This window comes from Microtus oregoni, unplaced genomic scaffold (assembly GCF_018167655.1).
Source record: "Microtus oregoni isolate MIOR12 unplaced genomic scaffold, Mior012 000035F_ref0000213, whole genome shotgun sequence".
In the NCBI taxonomy this organism is placed as follows: Eukaryota; Metazoa; Chordata; class Mammalia; order Rodentia; family Cricetidae; genus Microtus; species Microtus oregoni.
In genome coordinates, this window is record NW_024543094.1 from 104,564 (window position 1) to 127,353 (window position 22,790).

Here is a 22,790-nt window from a genome sequence, read left to right on the forward strand (position 1 = left end):
CTGGAGGAATAAATTCAACTACTATTGTATTGTAAATAACTGTACGTTCAACCTTACTATGTGGTATAGTATCTAAGATATTCTCCATCCTCATGATGATAACTACAAATCAAAAAATCGGAGATAGCTATAACACTATAGTGATTTGAAAGAGGTATAATTTTACATTTGTAAGTTTAAGACAAAGTTCCCAAACCAAGAGCTGTGATGGCTCAGGAAGTCAGCCCTACACCCATGCACTGTGGACAACACTAAATGGACTCAATCGCTTCATATATGAAGAGGACATGAATTTGAGAGAGGGATGGGGAAAGGAGTTGGAGTGGGGAACGAGGAGGGATATGATGTAAATTCATTATGCTCATGAATGAAACTCTAAAAAAGAAGGCATCGGCCCCACCGCAGCTCACACAGTGACTGGCAGGTTAGTGTTGACTTTGGTGGGAAGACTCACTTCCTTACTCATGAGGCTTTCCCTGGGCTGCCTGAACACCTCAAAAGCATGCAGCTTCTCCCACTGGGAATGCATCCAAGAGCGAACAAAATAAAGCTTTGTGCTTTGTTAGGCCTAGCCTCGAAGGTTGCACACTTCACATCTACAAAATTCTACTGATCTTATGGGTCAGTCATGATTCAATGTGGCAGGAGAGGACACAAGAACATAAATAAGAGGCTGTGAGGACTGTGGGGAGGGGCATCATACAATTACAAGAATATTAATAAAACATTTAAAAGAAACATTTCATGAACACTAATGAACATTCCTAAGCTCAAGAGCATACAAGCTACCAGCTTTTGAGTAACAAAGTATTCTACCAGGGTCTGTACACATACTGTTATGTTAACTTTCCATGACTGAGAACTAAGAGCAACAAAATACACAGTATAATGCACAGTATTCCATAGGAAGAGGAAAAGATACCACAAAATAATAAACCCACACTGAAGCTGTAATATCCCCAGACTGATCTGTTTTGATATATGACACAGCTAATTAACCAAGTCTTTAAAAAAATAAACTGGAAAGATTATAAAAACAATAAACCCTTTTGTATCTCCCAGGAAGAATGAGACACTCAAAAGGAAACATTAGATGTCATGCAGGTGAGCTGTGTTCCAAGGGAAATGTGTTAAATACAAATTGAATCCTCAACAGCAGCCCTTAGAATAAGATGCCACATGTTGCTCAAGTGGACATCAAATGTGCACTCAATGAGAAAGTTAATTCTAGCCTCCCAACTATTTTGCATAAAAGCACTCATCCACGGACCATTAGAGAAGCTTACTGTAAATAAGGCTTGCCTGCCTTATTTATAAGTGAAAACTAAGTAATCTCGCTCACATAAATATACCAAAATAAATACGTTTACAACACAGTTCAGTGAAGCATTCCCACAAGGTTTCAAAAACCATAAATAAAACGAAAACTCAGTATTAGGCACTTTATGTACCATTTCATGCTTTCCTGACAGGTATCCTTTATGTTTACTTAAGAGTAAGCTAAAGGTGAATTTTAAGCCTTTTTTCTTTGCCTCCTTGTCAAAAGAAAGAAAATAGGAAATGAGTCAAAACTACAATTCACAGAGGTTATTCTGCTATTGCAGACTCTATATTACATTTTAAATAAAAAAAATTTAATCACAAGGATTTAATATCTAGTTTCACTTTAATTTTAGGAAAAAAAATTAAACAGAAAAAACGTGCAGCTTGAACTTTCATGGTAAATAACTCTGTGTTAATAAAAAGCAAATCAATAATTTTGTTAAATTTTAATAATCCTACAAACCTACAAATAAAACCATCAACAGTCTGAGTTGAGATGACAGTTACTGTGTTACTATGACAACCTGGTGGAACAGAACACATACTGACTTGCAGCTAAGTGAAGATATGAATAGAGTGACATTTACCCATACAAGGAAAGTTTGCAGCTTCCCTTCAAAAAGAATCAATTTCTCAACAAACACGGACTCGTACTAAGTGTATAGCACTTTTAATTAAAGACAAATCCTTGAACCATTCTATGAAATTCTAGAGCACTATCTGAGAATAAATGTCATTTCAGGGTCACTTTTGCTGAGTTTTGAACTTAAGAGGAGAAAATCACCTCAGGAAACAACAAATAAGCTCTGAAGGGTTTCTCTGTTAGAAGCTGTTCCGCGGCCCTTCCTTTTGTCAGTGTGTCCCGGGAGGATGACCACCCCAGCGAAGTCCAGGACACTTCACCTGCCCTTGTGCACCAACACCAGCATCATTGTCAACACTGAAAATTCCAGTATACAAAATCTTGAGTTTAGCTAAAGTATTCTACATTTTAATTTTTATTAATACCTTTGTTTCACACATTAATACATTTTATACAACGCATTATGGACACTGTTATGGTCCAAATAAAGATTTGAATTTCACATACAGAGGGAAAATGTTAACTAGGGTTCGTGGTACAGACCTATATTCCAACTGCTTGGGAACTGAGGCAGGGAAATTGCAAGTTTGAGGCTTACTGGACTACACTTGAGTTCAAGGCCAACAGTGCTCACTTAGCAAGACCCTCTCAAAACAAAAACACGGAATAAGGACTGGAACATAGCTCAACACATGATTAGAATATACAGGTCGTCATTTCAGTCCCCAGTTTCACATGCACCAAGTGTCAACCATGAAATTTTCTAGTCCTCCTATTCATACAGAAATTAAATTTTTATTTCTGAATACTATTCTTTATTAAATTCAACTTTAACTTTCTAAACCAAAACTAACATTAGGTAGACTTAAGAAAAAAGGTGAGATATCACACAAAGCCCAGATTCAGCTGTAAAAACGTCTCCAAGCAATCACTCCTCGGCAACCTGCCGCTCTGTGTAGATGCCAGTCCCCTTCCAGGACACCGCAGCTGAACCATTAGGAAATTTAATCAGATGAATGCTTTACCTAGTTTCCTGTCATCAGCTACATCTGACTAGGGGCAAATCCTTTTAATAAATATCCAATGTTTTAAAGCTGGATACAATAGGGAGACACTAACATCCTCAAAGAATTTCTCAGTGTTTAAAAAAAAACAAAAACAAAAACAAAAAACTGCTCTCATACAGCTCAACTTTCCACAGTAAAAACCAAGTGTTAATAAAAAGCAAATCAATAATCAACCATAGGTATGAAAGTCTAAAATAAAGGTTTGCTTCCTCTAGGACATTCTGTCTAGAACTCTAATTACCTTGAGGAAAACTGAAATACTCAAAATTGTACTCATTCTTACAAGTTCAATATATAAAAAATAACTATCAAAATCCAATATCAGGACATTTGAATTTCAGAATATTTGTATTTTAAATTGTCTCTCATTACCAATACTTCATAGAGGATTCATGACATATGCTAATACTTCTGATCAATTATAATTTGTTAAAGAAAACAAAGAACATACAAATTAGGAATTTCTTAAAGGCATTATTGAAATCAATGTCAAACAAAACACAATTTGAAACTCAAACACATAAAAATAATTTAAAGGAACAGATCTAACTACTTCCATAGATTATTATATACAAAGCTTCAGAAACAAAATGAAATCACGTATTATGAATATACACATTTACTATGATCTCTATAAATGTGCATGCACACAGGACTCGTTCAAATTTAGTACACACAGTATGCCTTTAATCCCAATACTAAGGAAACAGAGGTGGCAGGCAAATCTTTAGAAGTTCAGGGCCAGTCTGGTGTACGAAGTAAGTTCCAGGATAGCAAGGGCTCTATATAGAGAAACCCTGTCTTGAAAACCCAAAAAACAAAACAAAACAAAAACAAACAAAAAGAAACACCTTCAGAAAGGATAGCAGAGATCTAGGGTGAGGAAAGGGACCTATGAAAAGACAGGGCAGGTGAGGCACAGAGTTAGTCAAGGGCTAAGGCCTCAGGCTCACTCTCTAATGCCCCTCCCTCAAATGCACGAAATGAATGAGATCTCTTTAAAAAGGTAGGCTGTGCTGTTAATGACTGTGTGCTATACTTCTATTATAGAAGCAGCAGTTTATTTACATGAAAAGATGAACATCTGATAAGAAAGATGACTCCAAAGCTCCTTCTAAAGTATCAAAATATGTCAAGGAAACTACATAATGAAGCTGAAAGAGTAATTTCTGATTTCCATCAATAATATAAGGTATTACAGCTGCCTCAGTGACCACACTTCTTAGGAAAATGACATGAAGCAACGACCTGTAACAAAACAACTGTGGTCACAGCTTCCAGATGCCTTTCCATCAGGCTGCTGACAGACAAGCAGCTGACTGTTGTATGGATGCTAATGTTACATTTTCATCCTTTAAGCAATATTGCTAATGTGAAAAAATCATAAAGACACTAAAAGTTGGAACTGATAAATTACTACAGATGGCACAGGCCTGCTCTTTTAAACATACAGAAAAGTCACCAAGATTCTTCATACCTACACGGGTCATTTTGTTTTAGGTTTTGTCATATTTCTCCCTTCTTGCCTTTGCTTTTCACCCTATTTATTTATTTATTCATTCATTCATTCATTGCATACTAATCTCAACTCCCCTCTTCTCTTCCTCACCGCACCCCAACCCTCCTCTGCTCCACAGAGTCGGTGGTGAGGCCTCCCCTGGGAAGTAAACTAAGTTTGACCCAGCACTTCGTTGATGCAGGACCAAGCCCACCCCCACACCCCCATCCCACTGCCTAGACTGAGCAAGGTATCTCTCCATAAAGAATGTGCTCCACAAAGTCAGTTCATGCATTAGGGTTAGATCTTGGTCCCACTGCCAGTGGCCACATATAAATGCCCAAGCCACACCATTTATTTATTTATTTATTTAGCCATTTATTCTTCTCCCATCTATTACATCCCAACCCGACTCTCCTCCCGCCTCTCTTCCCAGTCCCCCTCCCCTGCCTCTCCTATCCCCTAGATCCACTCCTCCTCTTTTTCCCTTCAGAAAAGAGCAGACCTCCCAAGGAAGTCAACTGGACACAGCATAACAATATACAATAAGGTACGGCACATACCCTTAATATCAAGCTAAACGAGGCAACCTGGTAGGAGGGTTCCAAAAGCAGGCAAAAGAATCAGAGACAGTCCCTGCTCTCACTGTTAGAGGGGTCCCGCAAGAACACTAAGTTACACAATCATAACATATATGCAGAGGAATTAGGTCAGTCCCATACAGGCTTACTGATTATCAGTTCAGTCTCCGTGAGCCCCTCTGAGGCCTAGTTAATTGATTCTGTAGGCAGGTTTTTGTGGTGTTCTTAACCCCTGTCTCCTACAATCCTTTCTCCCCTCTTCCATGGAAATCCCAGAGCTCGATCTAATGTTTGGCTGTGGGTCAAGATCTGTTTCCAACAGCTGCTGAATGAAGCCTCTCTGATGACAACTGGGCTAGGCACCAGTCTATGAGTACAGCAGAAATGAGTTAGGCCTCACTACATTGACTCTTTTTTTCTTTTTCTTTTTTGGTCAGGCATGCTTGGTTTTGTCCTGGGTCTCTGAGCTGTCCAGCCTCTGGTTCCTGGCCCTCCAGACAGTGTCAGGTGTGGGCTTCCTCTCATGGTGTGGGTCTCAAGTTGGACCAGTCACTAGTGGGCCATTCCCACAAATTCTGTAGCACCTTTATTCCAGCACATCTTGCAGGCAGAACAAACCGCAGGTAGGTTTTGTAGCTGGGTTGGTGTCCCAGGCCCTCCAATGAGGATCTTGTCTGGCTCCGCATCTCCCATTCCTAACTGTCTTCACAAAGGTCAAAGGTCAACCTCGAGACCCCCAGAGTTTCCACTGCACTAGATCTCTACTTCACCCCTAAAACGGCCCCCAATTCCAGTCTTCTCGTCCAGTACTCACCCTCCGTCACTCCCCTCCACACACACACACACACACACACACACACACACACACACCTCATCCCTCCTGCCACACCATTACCCTTAAAGCATAAAACACACATTGGCGAGTTACTCACAATCAGGGGGCTTCTGTTCCCTAGTAAGTGCCTGACGCCACTTTAGCCATAACTTGGACATGTGGCAAGAAGTTACTACCGGCAGCTCCCAGCTTCCACAGAGGACAGAGTGGGTTTGAAATAATGTACAATGTACAAGCCTGTCCAAAAAAACCAAAGCACTCAAAAAGCCCATGGTGCCCAAGTCAAACACCACTTCGTTAAAGACATTAACATCACCCCCAGGAAGTATTTTCCGAATGCTTGTCAGGTGAAAGACATCATAAAACACCCTGCACAATGCAAATTTCTCTCCAGAAACTTAGTGTATTTGGTAGGAAAAAAAAACAGAATACACATCAAATAGTACCTTTCTCAAGCTTCCTACTCTTCATCTATGGACAGGGGTGATAACCTGACCTATGTCACATGAGGGGGAATCACTGCTCTGCTGTCTGGCCAATATACTCTAAAACAAACACGCACTTCATTTCTTATAGAAATAAACGCTATTTCCATAAAAATAAAAATAAATTCCACTGTTCGGTATCGTTCAAACTCCATCATCTGAACTGAAATCCCCGTTTTGGAGCCTGGCTCCTCACTCAAATACTCTAACTAGGAAAGGAAAGAGAAGTTGAGCCTGGAATAATTGAAGAGCACTGCTTAAGATGCACCAGTCAGGCAGGCTTCATAAACCTGCTCTCTCCTTTGCCCTGTAGTACCAGAATTTCATGTTCAATTCAAGGAGGAAAAAAAGAAGGTGAAGGTTTCCATGCCCTACGCCACATACCATAAACAGGATCAACTCTCATCATTTATTTTATATTGGGAAAGCAATAAGAATATATAGAAGAGGAGGAAAATGAGAAAAGCAAATAAGCTTTTCATTTCCTCCCAGCCATATGGAATAACCTCACCAATCTTCAAGCTATGCCATTCGGGTGGACAATTTCCGCCACTAAAGCCAACATAACCCTCTTTTCCTTTCTTCCCAATATCCTCTGGTGATCACAAGATCCTTAGAAGCAGAGTTTATGCCTTTTCATTGTTCTGAACTTCACCTAACAAAACTGTGGGTACCCAATAAAGACCAGTCAAAACAAACGTCTGTAGCAGCAAAAGACCCAAGTTTAGCAAGCAGCTTCCTTAAGGTATCCTCAATTAGATCTCCACACTCCAAAGCAGAGATTAGGAGCCAAAGCAACTGCAGGTGTCATAGAAACCCTGGATGGTGTGTTACTCTTAGAGGGAAAGAGGAGGCTTGAAACAGAGGGAAGGCAGTGTAAACTGGAATTTTAGATAAATTTCTATAAATGTTGCTCCTCCTCTTCTAACAGAGATAGAAAGCAAAGGCCATATAAATTCAATTTTCAAAAACGTTATGTTAAAATGTGTACCCTGTTATATGAAAAAGGGCAAACGTTAAATCCTTGTAAAGGCTGTTTTAGCAGAGACTTAATGCTTCGCAGGCATGGCTAATTGCATATCGATACCGCTGATGACCAGTCTCACCTAAACTTTGTCTCGCCTCTTCTCCTCCCTCTCTCTCTCTCTCTCTGCCTCCCCTTTCCCCTTCCCCCCCTTAACCACCTGAATAAATATTCAACCTCACTGTCTATCCACGTCTCTGTCTTCTGCCCGCCAGCCATGTGTCTCCCTGTCTGGGACCAGCCACTGCTCAGAAACCAGCAGCCATCTCTGCCTGGGACTGGCCGCTCCCAGAGCCCGCTGCCTGCCGCCACATGGCCCGCTACCACCATTTGGGACCTACAGCATTTCTGCTGCCTACTACCATCAGGGATCTTCCAGCATTTTTTAAAATCATAAAAACCTGTGTGTTAAAATTAATGAGTTAAAAAAAAGCAATTTAATTTTCAATAAATGATTCAGAATCTCTATCTACAACGTAAGATAAATGATTTTGTGGGGTGAATTTTCTGATTTAAAAATAACTTCTCCTAATTTCTTACAATGACTGGTTTTCACTTCAACAAAACTAAAAGGGAGCTCTCCATATGGCTGAAATTCCTAGAAGCTGATTTCATTTTAAGATTAATTTCTCACTCTCCATATTATTTTGAATAGCTTCAGCTGTCAATTCATTTTAATTTTAATGTTTAATACTAAAAATTTAATATATTTAACTTACTAAACTGGTAATATGTTTACAGTTTACAGGCCTCAGAACTGTGAAGAAACTAAACTGCATCAAAGTCAACATGCTTAGAAAATATCGAAAAACCAAAAAAAAAAAAAACTTAGCCATTCAGCTGCTTGTATAAACTTACAAGGCTAATAGACCCTTCACTCATACACAGCAGGCCCCAGTGTTTCAGCCCACATATGATGCTCTTCTCTGTCCTTTGTTCTCCTCTTAAAACTGATGTATTGGGGGCTGCAGAGATGCCTCAGTGGTTAAGAGCAGTGGCTGCTCTTCCAGAGGTCCTGAGTTCAACTCCCAGCAACCACATGGAGGCTCACAAGCATTTGTAATGAGATCCGGTGCCCTCTTCTGGCCTGCAGGTGTACATGCAGAGCACTCATACATAAAAAATATAAGTAAATTAAAAGATTTTTTTAAAAAAACTAATATGGAGCCACCTTAGGGTTGGCAAGAGACTTGACCCTAGAGTGGGTCCCAGGAGCCCATGGTGATGTCCCCAGTTAGTCCCTTGGGCAGCTGAAAATAAGCAACCTGAAATGACCCTATCCTATAGCAACTAACGAATATCTTGCATACCACCATAGAACCTTCGTCTGGTGATGGATGGAGATAGAGACAGAGACCCACACTGGAGCACTGGACTGAGCTCCCAAGGTCCCAAGGAGGAGCAGAAGGAGGGAGAACATGAGCAAGGAAGTCAGGACCACGAGGGGCGCACCCACTCACTGAGACAATGGGGCTGATCTATTGGGAGCTCACCAAGGCCAGCTGGACTGTGACTGAAAAAGCATGGGATAAAACCGGACTCTCTCAACGTGGCGAACAATGAGGGCTGATGAGAAGCCAAGGACAATGGCACCGGGTTTTGACCCTACTTCACGTTCTGGCTTTGTGGGAGCCTAGCCAGTTTGGTTGTTCACCTTCCTGGACATGGACGGAAGGGGGCGGACCTTGGACTTTCCACAGGACAGGGAACCCTGACTGCTCTATGGATTGGAGAGGGAGGGGGAGGAGTTTGAGGGAGGGGGAAGAAGGGTGGGAGGAGGGGGAGGGAAATTGGGAGGCTGGGAGGAGGCGGATACTTTTTTTTCCTTTTCGCAATAAAAAAAAAAAAGAAAAAAAAAACTAATATGTTGAAGGTTTTTGTTTTGGTTTGGTTTGGTTTTTGGTTTTTCAAGAAATGTGTTGGTTTTTAACAAATATTTTAATTCATAAAATTTCATTTCTGGTCCTTAGTCACCTAGTGTAACTCCCAATTATATCAACCCTGCCTTGTCAAACTCTTTTCGTTTGGTTTCACTTTTCAAAATTAATAAAAATCACACACAATAGAAGACAGTGTTCCTTTCTCAGATATTTATTAAAGCAAGAGCTTGCTGAAGGCTGAGAACTACACTTATTTGTGTATAAGGATATAAGGACAGGCCTATACAGTGAAGTTAGTAATTATACTAGTTGAAAGTGGACATAGTATGTTCTCATCTAGTGTCTATGACTTACTTCACAAGACATGAGTAGTTGGTTTGGTTTACTGTACCAGGCATGAATTCCACCCTACTAAACAGGACTTAAGCAGAACTGGATGGCTGTTGGTTAGGACCAGAGTTGTAAGTGACACTATCACACGCTTGGAACTATCTTGCTCTCTGGTACACTGTCTAATTCTAAGTGATCAGCCTTAAACACATATACATAGAGCAGTGCTAAAAGAATGGACTCAGTAGGATATATTTCTACATACACATAACAATCATATATGTAACAACAGTAATGAAAGAAGAGGTCACGAACTTAAGGAGTTAAAGGGGACACAGGAAGAGTTGGAGGAGGAAGACCTTGGGGAAGTGATATAGATATGTAAATATATCTATATGTAAATCAGAGTTCTGCTCTCTCAAGACTATCAACAGGTGTGACTAGATGAAATTCTCAAAAAAGGTCAAGAAAATAAGACCTTGAGATAAACTTGTTAACAAGTCTTCTCCGTAACTTAAGAATCCATTTACTGTGGAATTTCAGGAAATGATAGAAGTATCAGGCAACTTGTTACAACACATTGTTGAAAACTCTACTTAAAAATGAAAGTTTGAACGCTTGAACACAGAAATGAAAATATGTAAATTTAGCAAATGCCTGACTTCCAAAGCTCAAGGGTTAAAAAAAAAATGTGATAGTAATAAGATTTAGAGGGAAAGGAGAACAGGATGAAGAAAGGTTCTTCAGCCTACTTGGTGATGTCTTAAAATACTATTCCTGGAATAGACAGCGATTCAAACTGAGTAAAGAAACCCATGATGGGTAAGAGTCCATGAGAATGCATGTTTCAAAGACAGGTAAGACTGGGAAATGGAAAAGTGTTCATCCCAAGACAGATGTGATCATCTGTCCTGTTGCAGAAGCACAGGCATTATTAAAATTAATAAAAAGGGAGGAATTGTGGAGGCCCAAAGAGGCCAAAGGTCAGAGAGTTTGAGACTGCTATTAGTTCATTCAAGGTCATTGTGCTTTTAACCCAAACAGAGGTCCCACCTGTGTGTAAATCAGAGTTCTGCTCGCTCAAGACTATCAACAGGTGCGGCTAGTTGCCAAACCTTGCGCTCCAGAAATAGGGAAGTAGTTGGTTCCTACCTAAAACAAAAGTCTAAGGATCCAACTAAGTTTCAGTTCCCTTTATGGAAATTACTTGGGATTCCACTCAGAGAGTGGTTTGCCTATAGAGTGTTTGGTCTAGGGCATGGGAGCGGAGGCATGTAGCCTGTGATTTTCAATTTGCATGTTAATGCAGTCTTTTGTTTTACTCTTATGTTTGGGGGTCAGGGGTATATTAACCAGTTGGAAATTAAACACGGGTGAGAATTTTCAGTACTCACTGAAGTTTCCTCCCTCCCTAAAAATAAAAAAGAAAAGGAAAGAAAGAAACCCATGAAAATTTCTGCCAAGCTGGCCTGTGGCCTGAAACCTGAGCTTGCCCATCAACATATGAGTACTTTGCTGGTCCACAAACTTACCTCACCCAGTAACTGGAAGATAAACCCCTCTTCCTAAAGAACTAGTGGAGAGGCCTCCACCTCTCGGCTGAAGCACAAGTTGGCAAGTGAAGATGTAACACAAGCTGAGAGTCACTAATGACGACGGGAAGTTCACACAACAGAAGCTGGGTGATAAACATCGACGTTTTCTAACCCTGACAGCAAACATATGAAGCAAATACACTATAGACCCATTTGTCACATGAGGAACTGAGAGAAAGAACATTACAGAACTTGACTCCCAGGTCACAGAAAGTATGAGGGACAGCCAAGCTACAAACCCAAGAGCTGAATCGTTTTCTAAGCAACATCCCAGAAAGCACAGAGCTGGAAGGCAAGACGATGACAAGAGTCTGGAGTTGGAAGCCATTTCTCTCACTCACAGGTTCTGTGCGATCCCTCGGGTTTTGATTACTTCGGCCGGCTCTCATTCCCTACTCGCGGCCCCCCACCACACACCCAGGCCCTCCATCTCTATTTCTGAATTTTGCATTTCCAGTTTAGGACAGTTGATCGATCATAACGCCACTGACCTGTCCAACTATGACAGAGTCATGTTACAGGGTTCTGTTGCCAAGTAATCTGGAGTCTCACTTTCTGCTTTCAATCTATAGGAGCTCTGGATGCATGCTGCCTCCAGTTTATGTTTAAACAGCCTGACTTTCCTGGGACAGCAACAGCAGAAGCTCCTGAGGAGCTGGAGGACCTGGGGGCAAGGGGGATGGTGTTTCTAGGATGCTGAGTTATGTGGATGGACTGCAAAGTATTTTCTTTCACCATGCGGCACCTTTGTCACAGAAGGAGGAAGTCAAGTCCCCTGATCAGATCCTGAGTATTCAGTACTTTGAATTTCTACTTTGAAGCTTCCCTTCAGCTCCACATTTATAAAGAATGCTTCCCCCTTCTTGCTCAGAAACAGCACCGTCCAGCACCGCCACCTCTGGTCCCTGTCTTTCAAAAGTGCCATCCTGTTCTGGCTTTGTGGGAGCCTAGCCAGTTTGGATGTTCACCTTCCTAGACCAGGATGGAGGGGGGAGGGCAGGGAACCTTGACTGCTCTTCAGACTTGAGAGGGAGGGGGAGAGGAGTGGGGGGAGGGGCAGAGGAGTGGAGAGATGGGGAGAGGAGTGGGGGGAGGGGGGAGGAGTGGGAGGCTGGGAGGAGGCAGAAATTTTTTTTTTCTCAATAAAAAAAAAAAAAAGTGCCATCCTTGAGATTCCTTGGTTTCTACTAGATCCCTTGCCAAAAAACTCCCAGCCCTGGCGGATCTTCTGGCTTCCTAGGTATTTCTCTCCCCTGCCACATTCCCCCGTGCTCTCGGGTTATCCTGGAGGCTGGCTCTATGCTTTGCTCACGCTCGCTGGCACTCCATTAGTACCTAGAGGAGATCTGGAAAAATTTGATCTGAGTGGCCAGTGATGTCCCCTTCATGTCTGAGAGAAGTTCTAGGACAGGGCTCAAGCACTGCCTTATGCACCAGCGATTCGGGAAGTCGGGGTTCTCGCCTAAGGTTTCCAAACGTAACAGTGGTAATGGGAACTGTTCTCCCATACACTACCAGACGTTAACAGAGGCACCTGGAGTTTCATGGTACTAAGAATCCTATAGTGAAATGTTTAGAGCTATGACCAGAAACTGTCATCATCTATATGGTGTGTCTGGAGAAGTATGTATAAACCCACCATTTCACAGGAAAAGCAAAATCCATGTCAAGTATGCAATATATATCAACAAAAGATGAAGAGACTATCAAATACAGTCACACTGGTAGAAATTTCTTGCAGATTAGTAAGATACATTTTCATTTGCCTTCCCGAAATGAAATATTCAAAGAAAGCATATTACCCATTAGTCCATCCACACAATTTAGATTCTAATTAATTTGCATTATGCTCGGCCTATTTCTTTCAAAACTTGACAGAGCTTTGAAAAGGCGTTTCTCAAAGCAGTGACAGTATTAAAAGAACAATTTTATTTCCCTTGTGTAAATATCTTTAACAAAACTCCCAGGTAGTTTCCCTTTTAAAGAAATGAGCTACAATTTCATTGATTCAGGAAACAGAGATAGGTATAATATGGTCATTCATGTTCATGGAAAAAGAAAATGAATAAATATCAGGAATGAGGGTGTAGCTCAGCAGTATGGCACTTGTCTAGCAAACGTGAAGGAGCTGGGCAGAATCTTCAAAACCACAGGAGAAAAAATGCACATTGTAAAACCACAGCAAAAACTGTGAAGACCAGCAGGCTTTAGCAGATGGGCACCAGTTCCTAAGACTATGTCAGTCCTCCAGCATGCACAGCTGTGGGTGAAAAGACCGAGAGCCATGGTGGAGTGGTTATCACCTTTGCCTCAGGAGACGAAGAGAAATGTTTGGTCCCCTATATATGTTTAAGCTAATTCATTTAATGTTTTAAAGACAACCAGCATGCTATTTCTTAAGTATCTGCTTTATAGTGCTCATCTTTCAGCTCCTGGGAATGCCAGACTTCATTGCCCACAAGCTCAGGATAACACCGAGGTAAGTGGCAAACGTGCAGGCTCCATCTTACCTCTGATTCATCTGTAGACTCCTCAAGAGACCCAGTTTCCTGCAAGCACAGAGGAGAGAGGGGTCAGAAGAATGAAAACAATTTGCAGTGGACAAGAATCACCGCACCCACCTGCTTTGCTGGAAAAGTAGTTTGCAATGACATTTTAGTGGATGCCACGTGCTCAGCTCTCACCCCTTCCCTAACTTCACACCATGGCTGGCCTGGGACAGGCAGAGGAGGGGGTAGGATTATGGGGCTCCAAGCTTCTGTTTTCCTCTTTCAAACTCTGAACAAATTGCCCTAGGAACTTGATGCGTGAAAGCTAAACACTCAGATACTGGAAATCCACCTGGCAAAACCTCGCTGATAACACAGGGGAACAAGAAACCACATCAAATGAGCCAGTTGTTAAGACTGAAATCTCTTTCATTGATGAGTCAAAATTACTGTCTTGCTAAAAGTTTTAGGAAGGAAATTCATGGGGGGGGGGGAGCCGGGTTGTTTACTGAGACTCATTTGTGCAGTCTGGCTGACCTCGAAGCTGATGATGACCTTGAACTTCCCATCCTCCTTTTTCTACAGCCAACAGAATGGGATTACAGACGCGTGAGGCCGTGCTTGTTTTTTTCTGCTGGGGACAGAACTCAAGGCTCTGGGTAGGCTAGGCAAGCACTCTACAGCTAAACTATATCCCCAAGCCTAGAACAGTTCTCGTAAAAAGAATCTTCCCACAGAGGTACTCATCACACATGGTATAAGCCCTTTAATAAACCAGTACCTCTAAGACAAATTCCTCCACTTAGCACAGCTCCCTTCTTGCTGCACAATGAATCTTGCTGCTCGGGAGGAAACAAAGCAAAAAGGGAAAAAATGGACTTGATCCCGCTAATCTCTCACCTGTCCACCGAAAGAGAGAATCTGCTGATGCCACGCATCCTCAAAGAGGTCAGCAAAATGAAGATTTACTTAACGTACTTATAGATATCAATAGCAATAAAAAGTTACAGCTAATATGCTGACATCAAATGTAAGCATTTTAGAATCCATAAGGCAAACAAACAAAGCGAACCAAAAAAGTGTGATAACATCCCAGATATAACGTATTTTTAAGGAAAAAAAAGAACATTTTAAAGAAAGCCAGATGCACATTTTATTCAATTCAACACGGATAGCAAGATAAATGTAAATCTAGTGCTGAAAAGAAGCTTTATTTTATATGTCAAAAAAAACAATAAAAGCTTGGGAGGAGACAGGTAACTTCTAGAGGAAGTTTCAGTCTTAACATGCAGTTCGTTTGACTTAATGGGACTCAGAATCTCAGAACTCTCAATAGTTTAAAACTGCAAACCTCCAAAACAACTGGATGGTCTTACATCTGCATGCCACGCACACACACACACCAAAAAGAAAAGAAAAAAGAAAAGAGAATCCAGCTTTCCTACCATTTGACAGTTGTCTACACAGTTAACAGGAAGCATCCCACCGACCCTTCTAAACCATTTCTCCTCTGCACTCACCATCCAGTTCTTGGTTTTAGTCCTCTTTGCATCTTATTCTATCTCTTCTAAACATTCCACTTTTAAAATTAAGTCACTATTCCAACAGAACACAGAGGCCAGAAATAGTCCAAGTAAGCAGCACTAGCTAATTTCCCACAAGCGTTCTAAGAAAACACAATGGGAAAGGGCTCATCGTTTATAACGATGCTGAAAGAACTAGGTCTCTACATTTATAAGAATGAAAGCAACTCTAAATGGACAAAACGCCCAAAGGTAGGCTATAATATCCTGAAGCTCCATACAGAAGCCTTACCTGACATTAGCCTTGGCATTGGTTTCTTGGCTATCTCACAAAAATCGAAGGCTACAGATGCAGAAATAAATAAATGCCAATGCATCAAACTAAAAACCCTTCTGCATAGCAAAGAAAATAATACATAAAGACAGCGTATGGGCTGCAGAAAAAAAAATTGTCAGCCATATATTTCACAAAGGGCTAACCTCTCACACCTGCAGAGAATCCACACAACTCAACAGCAAGAAAACATAGACCCTAATTAAAACCAGGTCCTAAATAAACACTTCTCCAAAAAAAGACATTCAAAATGGACAACTGGTTCATTCAAAGGTGCTCAGACTCTCTAATTGCGGAAATGCTAATAAAAGCCACTCGATCACTTCAGATAACTGTAGAATAGCTTTTCCCAGAAGGACAGGGATGAGGAGAGCTGTGAAGGGGCTGTTGTTGCATTATCTTCTTATCTGTGCGACAGAAAGGGGTAAATGTCAAATGGGCAAACATAATAAAGCAGGAGCTATTAACCTCAGGGGTGTGTGGAAATGGCTTAATACAGGTCACCGCACACAAAGCAGCAGATATGCAGGAATAAGTATTCTAAAGAGCTCAGGTACAAAATAAAAGCCACAGCTGCTATGGATATATTCAATGAATTGTAAGGATTTTTTTCCAAAGAGCAGATTAGTTGTGGGAAAATGGGCAATTCTGGGAAGGAATTAGGATCCTCATACACACACACATCTCATAACATCATACTGTTTACCTCAGACACACAGCAGAAACTGGTTTTTATACATTTTTATACTTACTAGTCTGACTTTGTTACTGACCATCTATCTCCACTCATAATACTAAATGTTTTACCATCTGTATGTCTATAATACAGCATTTGAATATGTCTAACCCCTTAGGACAGAATAATGAAGTACAGAGTTTGAATTTAATGTTTTCCAAAATATCTCTGATCTGAGTTCCCTGAATATTAAATAGCACTAGCAAAGCAATGTTGTCATTGCTGTGTCTAGATTCCGATTTCCCACATTCAGAGTGCTGAAAACATACATGGTTACTCTTCCAGAAAATTACATTAAAAATCAGAATATTTTTTAATGTGGCATCCATTCAAGTATACATATTTGGTAAATGGGGGAGGCTCACGTGCTTCATGAAAACAACATAAATCATCAATAGAAGTAGTCCAGACCTCACAATCCAATGTCATACTTGTTCCACACCAGAAATAATGCAAGAGAGTTTTGCACCAGCTGAGAACGTATTTCAGGGCCCTGTAAGACCCACCGTCAGCATTAGCACAGGCTACCTGACCAGAGGTCTGGCCTCAACACATCTACACTCCCATCCACGTTATGACAGCAATGCATGACAGACCTCGGGTATGAGCCCAGTATGGGTGCTTAACAGTTTCTTTGGCCAATCCTACTACTTAATAGTTCTACAGACAAACAAGAAACAGAAAGGCATAAGAATGCAAACTCAAGAAACAAGACTAAACCACGAGCAAGGTTGCCATTGAAGACTGCATGGTTTTCAACATTTTAGCCTCAAGAAATCTCACATTTGCATCAAGAAAACATAAGCTAAACGGTGTTGTTCCTATGTAATGTAAGTCAAACTCACCAAACAATCCACAAGTAATATATGATTTTATGTATATAATGAAGTAAAATAGAGACTATCAGAGCAATGTGGAGATAGGGAGTTATTAGTAGGTAAGGTCTCAGTGTGTAAAAAAAATTCCAGCACGAGGTATGGCGGTGATGGCCGCACAGCAACTTAAATATACTTAATCTAACTGAATCACATACTTAAAAATTACTGAATTGATGAACTTCATTTCCAACTAAAAACTCAATGCTGTTTTGGCTGGAGTAAGTGTTAGACTAGAAGATATGCATTGATATAAATAAATGTTCAGTCACTCAAATTCTAGGCAGCGAGCTTAACAATTAATTCAGTAATTTACCTTTCTTTCCCACAGCAATCACTCGAACACCAATCATCTATCTGAAGAACTTCCCCTAAGACTGTGTTGGACCTGAGATACTCATCAGCTGCCCAAAGCACAGATCAGACTGATAACTGCCATCCTCAAAGAACCAGCACTGGTTGGTCTCCCAGGCTGACTAGACCAGCCGTGACTCCCCAGCAAGGCAGATAAAGAGTGATTTCTGACACCAGGAGACTTCTATTCTCTCTAGCCCCTCCACAAATCTAAGCCCCTCTATCCACACTAAGTAAGCTACAACTGAGAACCACATGCTGGTGTCTCCAGGCTAGAAACAGCAAAATGACAGGCAGGATTTAGGTGTGACCTACAAATGTGTTGTTATACCTAGATGAGGTTTTCAGAAAAATCTGAATTTCCAACTTCATAAAAATCACATTACACCTCCACAGTATCAGTATTTCTGCCTAATTTCAGTTGGAGCTGCGCAGCAACGCCAGGATGGAGGATGCTGTACCCCTCAACATCACTTCCAGCCTCACTTAGGTCATGGACACCTGCCTTGAGGTAGCGATCCCCAATGAGATTTTCCTTAGGGTATTCCCTCCTCCTAGCCCTGGCTCAGCTCTACAAAGATCCTTATAGTTTTCCAGCTTCAAGTATTGTCTCTGGGACTCAGTGGGGAAGATGTCCTACTGCTTCAACATGACCTTCACTATCTTGAACCCTAAGTTCCGGGTACCACCCTAAGATATAAATGTGAAAAGCACTAGCTATATCCAAATATACACTATCCTGAATAGCCCAAACTTGGTTGCCCTGGCCAAGCCTGATACGGACAAGTAATCTTTGTGTTATTTATAAGTTAACTATTTCACCCTCACCATTTTAATAAATTTATTTCCTAACAAGTCTTAAAGAATAAATTAACGGGCAAGGAAATGGAGGCACTGAAGTATATACAAACCTGACTTTTATTTTTTATGCACAGAGATATTCATACGCAGAGACTGCACCATCTAATAACCGAAATGAAGATGGAACTCCCCTAATTTCTAAGACGCAGTAGTAAAAATCAAAATCAAAACTCTCCAACAGCCAAAAAACTGATGGCTAATTTTGTGGCTGAGTGGGGAGGATGAAAGTAAGGGAAGGTTAAGAGGAAGAAATGTGGAGAATGTAGTCCATATTACACCTGAATTAGTAACCTCCCAACATGTTAAATATGACACAATGGTTTCCCACACACTCTACTGAACAGAATTTACAACATGACAATTATAAGTGTTCTCCTCCTACTAGATTCATTTCCTCACGTAGGGTTTGGAAACCACTAGCTCTTGGGGAGATACAGACATGAGGAAGCTATAGCCCTCGTTCTGATGACTCAGCAATCTGCAGGAGACAAATACACCCACCAGACTTCAAGCAGAGTGTTATTCATGAGAGGTCGAGACAAACACTGTTGGGCATCTGTGACTATGAAAGCCACCTATAAATCGTTCCAGAACTAAGCAAAAGTGCTGGTTACAAGAATTCCAGGCAGAACTGTGGCTATTAGCTTCTATGAACTATAAAACACAAATGTTACTTTTTACAAAGTACTTTTTTTCTATATTCAGCAAAATCAAGGCTTCCATCATGACTTAAAGACATCTGTTTACCCATACTTAAGCAGTGATTTTAGCTTTAAACTGTGGGTTTTCTTATAGTATGTAAACTCAGTACAGACGTCACCCTTTTGGCTCGTCATAAAATTAAAGGGGAGACAATCATCAAACAACACCGCACACAGGTAAGATAAGTCAGTGGGCTTACTCTTGTGCTATTCACCTAGGAAGGATGCTTGCATTTGCAGGACAGGAACCAAGAATACGCTTTGCCTCCCTCTGTGATTTGTATTGTAGTTGTTCGCTTAACATACATGCCAACTCCTAAAGTACTCAGGAGGAAGAAAAAGGGATGCCATCATTTCCAAAAATATTCATGGTGGCAAAATATGAGCACATTTACTTACTTGATGTTTGTGTACTTTGCCACCAAAAACCTGTTTACAAAGGCCTACTATCAGATTATAGTGGCTTCTTACTGTAAGTGCAAAATGTACCAATCCAGAAAATAAGAAAAATCTGCTCTTGTTTAATCTTCAAAGGACTAATAATATGAGTACAATTATTTTTCTTTTAAGGAATCGTAATTTTTTATGAAATCATTAAAAGACAATAGACTACTGGTCTTTCTTAAAGCTACATTGATACAGTTGGGAAGAAATGCTCTTTCCAATAGTACATTGGCTGTTTAACACCACAGGAGGAATAAGGGTTACAAGGAAAACCATCAAGCATCAAGATGATAAGGGCTAATTTTACTTCACAAAGATCATGTGCTTGTGTGTATGTGTGAATATATTATATTTAGATTTAAGTTCTTTGGCATACTTTAAAAAGCAGAGTGATCTAGTGAAAAAATGTGACCTTTGGAGACATGAAACTAAAATATTATAGATATAAGCATAAGAAAATTCAAAATAAATTTCAATCCATTTATCTGTAAAATCCAATAATTTAATATACTAAGTATCAAAGCAATATCCCAATATTGGTCATCAGTAGTGAATATATTCTTACCATGTGGCATGCAAAAGTGAAAATACACAAGAAAAATGAAAATTTTAAGACATGAGTATTACACAGAATAATATCAGAAGGTGGTCTCCAAGAATGAGCAGGAATGCTCAATTGGAAAGCAAAATTCCACAGACGCATGAGGAAAATAAAGGAGAAAGTGCTGTAGACAGCAGAAGTCCTCAAAAGAGCCAGTGAGCCAAGGCTCTGGGTGGCAACACACCTGGCTTGTGTGCCGAACTACAGGACAGGCACTCTGAGACCAGGGCAGAAGGGGAGGATCGTGGTCGGAAATGAAGTCAGAGAGCAGTGGGAAGGGGGTGGCTCGCATAGCCCTGTTGAGTAATCCCACACTGTTTTTACCGCAGTTTGGGATAAGAAGGTTTGAGACATGGAAGCATTATATGCCTTCTACACCAGAATAAACATTTACCTCACAGAATTCTTTTGGAAGGATCAACTGTCCTGGGAAAGGGGCATTTTAAGCTTGGAAGCACTGCAGAAATGGGAAACATCTTATTATCTAGCTGATTTTCTTTCTTTTTTTTTGTTTTTTTTTTTGTTTGTTTTGTTTTGTTTTGTTTTTCGAGACAGGGTTTCTCTGTGGTTTTGGAGCCTGTCCTGGAACTAGCTCTTGTAGACCAGGCTGGTTTCGAACTCACAGAGATCCGCCTGCCTCTGCCTCCCAAGTGCTGGGATTAAAGGCGTGCGCCACCACCGCCCGGCTTCTAGCTGATTTTCTAATTTCTAACATCAGACAGCTTTGTCAAACTCCTCTTCTGCATGAGTGGGGAAATAAGGAGTACTCCGTTCGATCGCACTGGATATAATCTAGGAACTTAATGAACTTGGACTTTTGCTTTTCTACAAACCACAACTATGTTTCAACAGAAACAGAAATGCCCTATGTGAAAAGCCCTCTCGCAGTAGTCAAACTGAGTAAGGCCTGCTGTGAAGGCAAGTCCTGTTTCCCTTTGAGCTGCAGTGCAAGAGACAGTTTGCAAAAATGATGGGTAAGAGGCTCTTGCTAACACAATCCCAAACGCAGATTCTTCCTAGTCAAAGTCCTTGACTTTTGGCATACATAAAATAAGTACGATGTGAATGGTAAAAAGTCTACTACAAGTCAGTGTCTCTTACAGCAGTAAGCAGTTCGTCGTCATCACTTCCTAAGGAGCATCACAGAAAATGGTAGACGGGCTATTTAATGTAAATGGGCAAAATATTATTTATGTCAAACTGAAGTGACACTAGAAACGGAAACTTAAAGGGTCTCTTCCAAGGTCTGGCCTTAAAGTCTTCGATTCTGTCAGTTTCATTCAGTTTTTTTCTTTGCCCTAATGTACGGCTATCAGAGAGGCTGTATGAAAATACGGCAGTAATTTCTACTCAACACCTCAGTGCTACCTTCCGAGCTGCAGGATGTACGTTGCCATCTAAGTATCGCCAGCAACAGGGATAATCCCCTAAGCACTGCACAGCCCACACGACTTGCCTTCTTCAAAAGAATTCCACGTAATTTAAAGCATAAGGGCTGAACCGAAGCTAGGCCGGCTCGGATGGCGGGGTGTGCATGGTTCTACATCCGAGAGGAGGGGCCGCCCCAACTAACTCGGCCACGCCCGCCTCGTCTCTGGCCCTCTGCGCCCCAAAACCCCTCACTCGTGTCTCCAAGTCCCTGCTGCCCCGAACTAGCTCGGCCAGCGTTTACCTGCTCCTCTGCTTCCGCCATAGCGCAGTCTGAAAGTCACATGACATACCCGGAAATAAGAGAAAACAGCCCCTGGTCACAGCCTACTGGGAAATGTAGTTTTTCCCCCAAATCAGTCCGGTTCCTTATCCAACTCTCATTATTTCTCAACAGAGTTCTGTTTAAGAGAATCCATGTATATATAGTTAATGTTAGATTTTGTTTTATTGTTGGTATACGTTCTATTTTTTTTTTGCAGTATCTATTAAGGGCTTTCTATTCCAAGCCTGGTTTGCCGTAAAATTATGAATTATCTCATTTAGTACTCTCAACAATCCCTACATTTACCCTCATTAACAGGGAAGAGCAAAGCACCTCAGGGATCTCACTAGTCTTACATAAGAAGCCTCTATTTAGAATTCGTCCCTGCCCGGTGCCCAAGACTACCATGTCAAATGTTCTTCAGGCTAATACGGTCGCTGTGCCCGCCCATTCCCTTTTTAAAAGGATAGTAACTACAGAAGAATGTCTGCAGTGTTGAATCAGAAAATAATTTATAATTTAACAAAGATTAGGTTCTTGTTACATTAAACTGATGTCTTTTTAAATTTAATTTTTATGTACAAATATCTTGCCTGCCTATATGTCTGTGCACACTTGAGAGCTTCGTGTCCTCATAGGCCAGAAGAGTTTACCAGAGTCCCTGAAATTAGAGATATTTTGAGAGCTGCTGTACAGGTATCGGGAATCAAACTCTGAACCCCTGGAAGAGATGCTATAGCAATTGACATATAAATATTGAATTTTTAAAATCCCTATTGTTTAATTATTTGCTAAACTTGCATCGACTGTCTTCAAGATAAAATATCAGCTTGTCATTTGTAAAATCTGAAAAACATTATTTAGAAAACTTGACACTACCTAATGTTTCTGAGCAAAATCAACTATCTTTTCTATTCTTTGGGAATCCAATCATCTGTCCAAAGACAGCCATTGTCTGTTTACAGCGTCTTAAACAGC

The 22,790-nt window shown here is 40.8% G+C and overlaps 1 protein-coding gene across 1 annotated transcript in view; it reads right to left on the bottom strand.

Annotated features, from left to right (window-relative positions):
- Vps41 (VPS41 subunit of HOPS complex) overlaps window positions 1-21,825 on the bottom strand; it is a gene marked incomplete at its 3' end in the record, with an annotated part of 119,069 nt that extends 97,244 nt beyond the window's left edge. Inside the window, exons 1-2 of the mRNA XM_041630599.1 lie at window positions 21,792-21,825; window positions 13,712-13,750 (exon numbers count right to left, since the gene is read on the bottom strand). Coding sequence (XP_041486533.1) covers window positions 13,712-13,750; window positions 21,792-21,812 — 60 coding nt within the window. The remainder of the gene's footprint in view (window positions 1-13,711; window positions 13,751-21,791) is intronic.
- Between the last annotated feature and the right edge of the window lie 965 nt (window positions 21,826-22,790).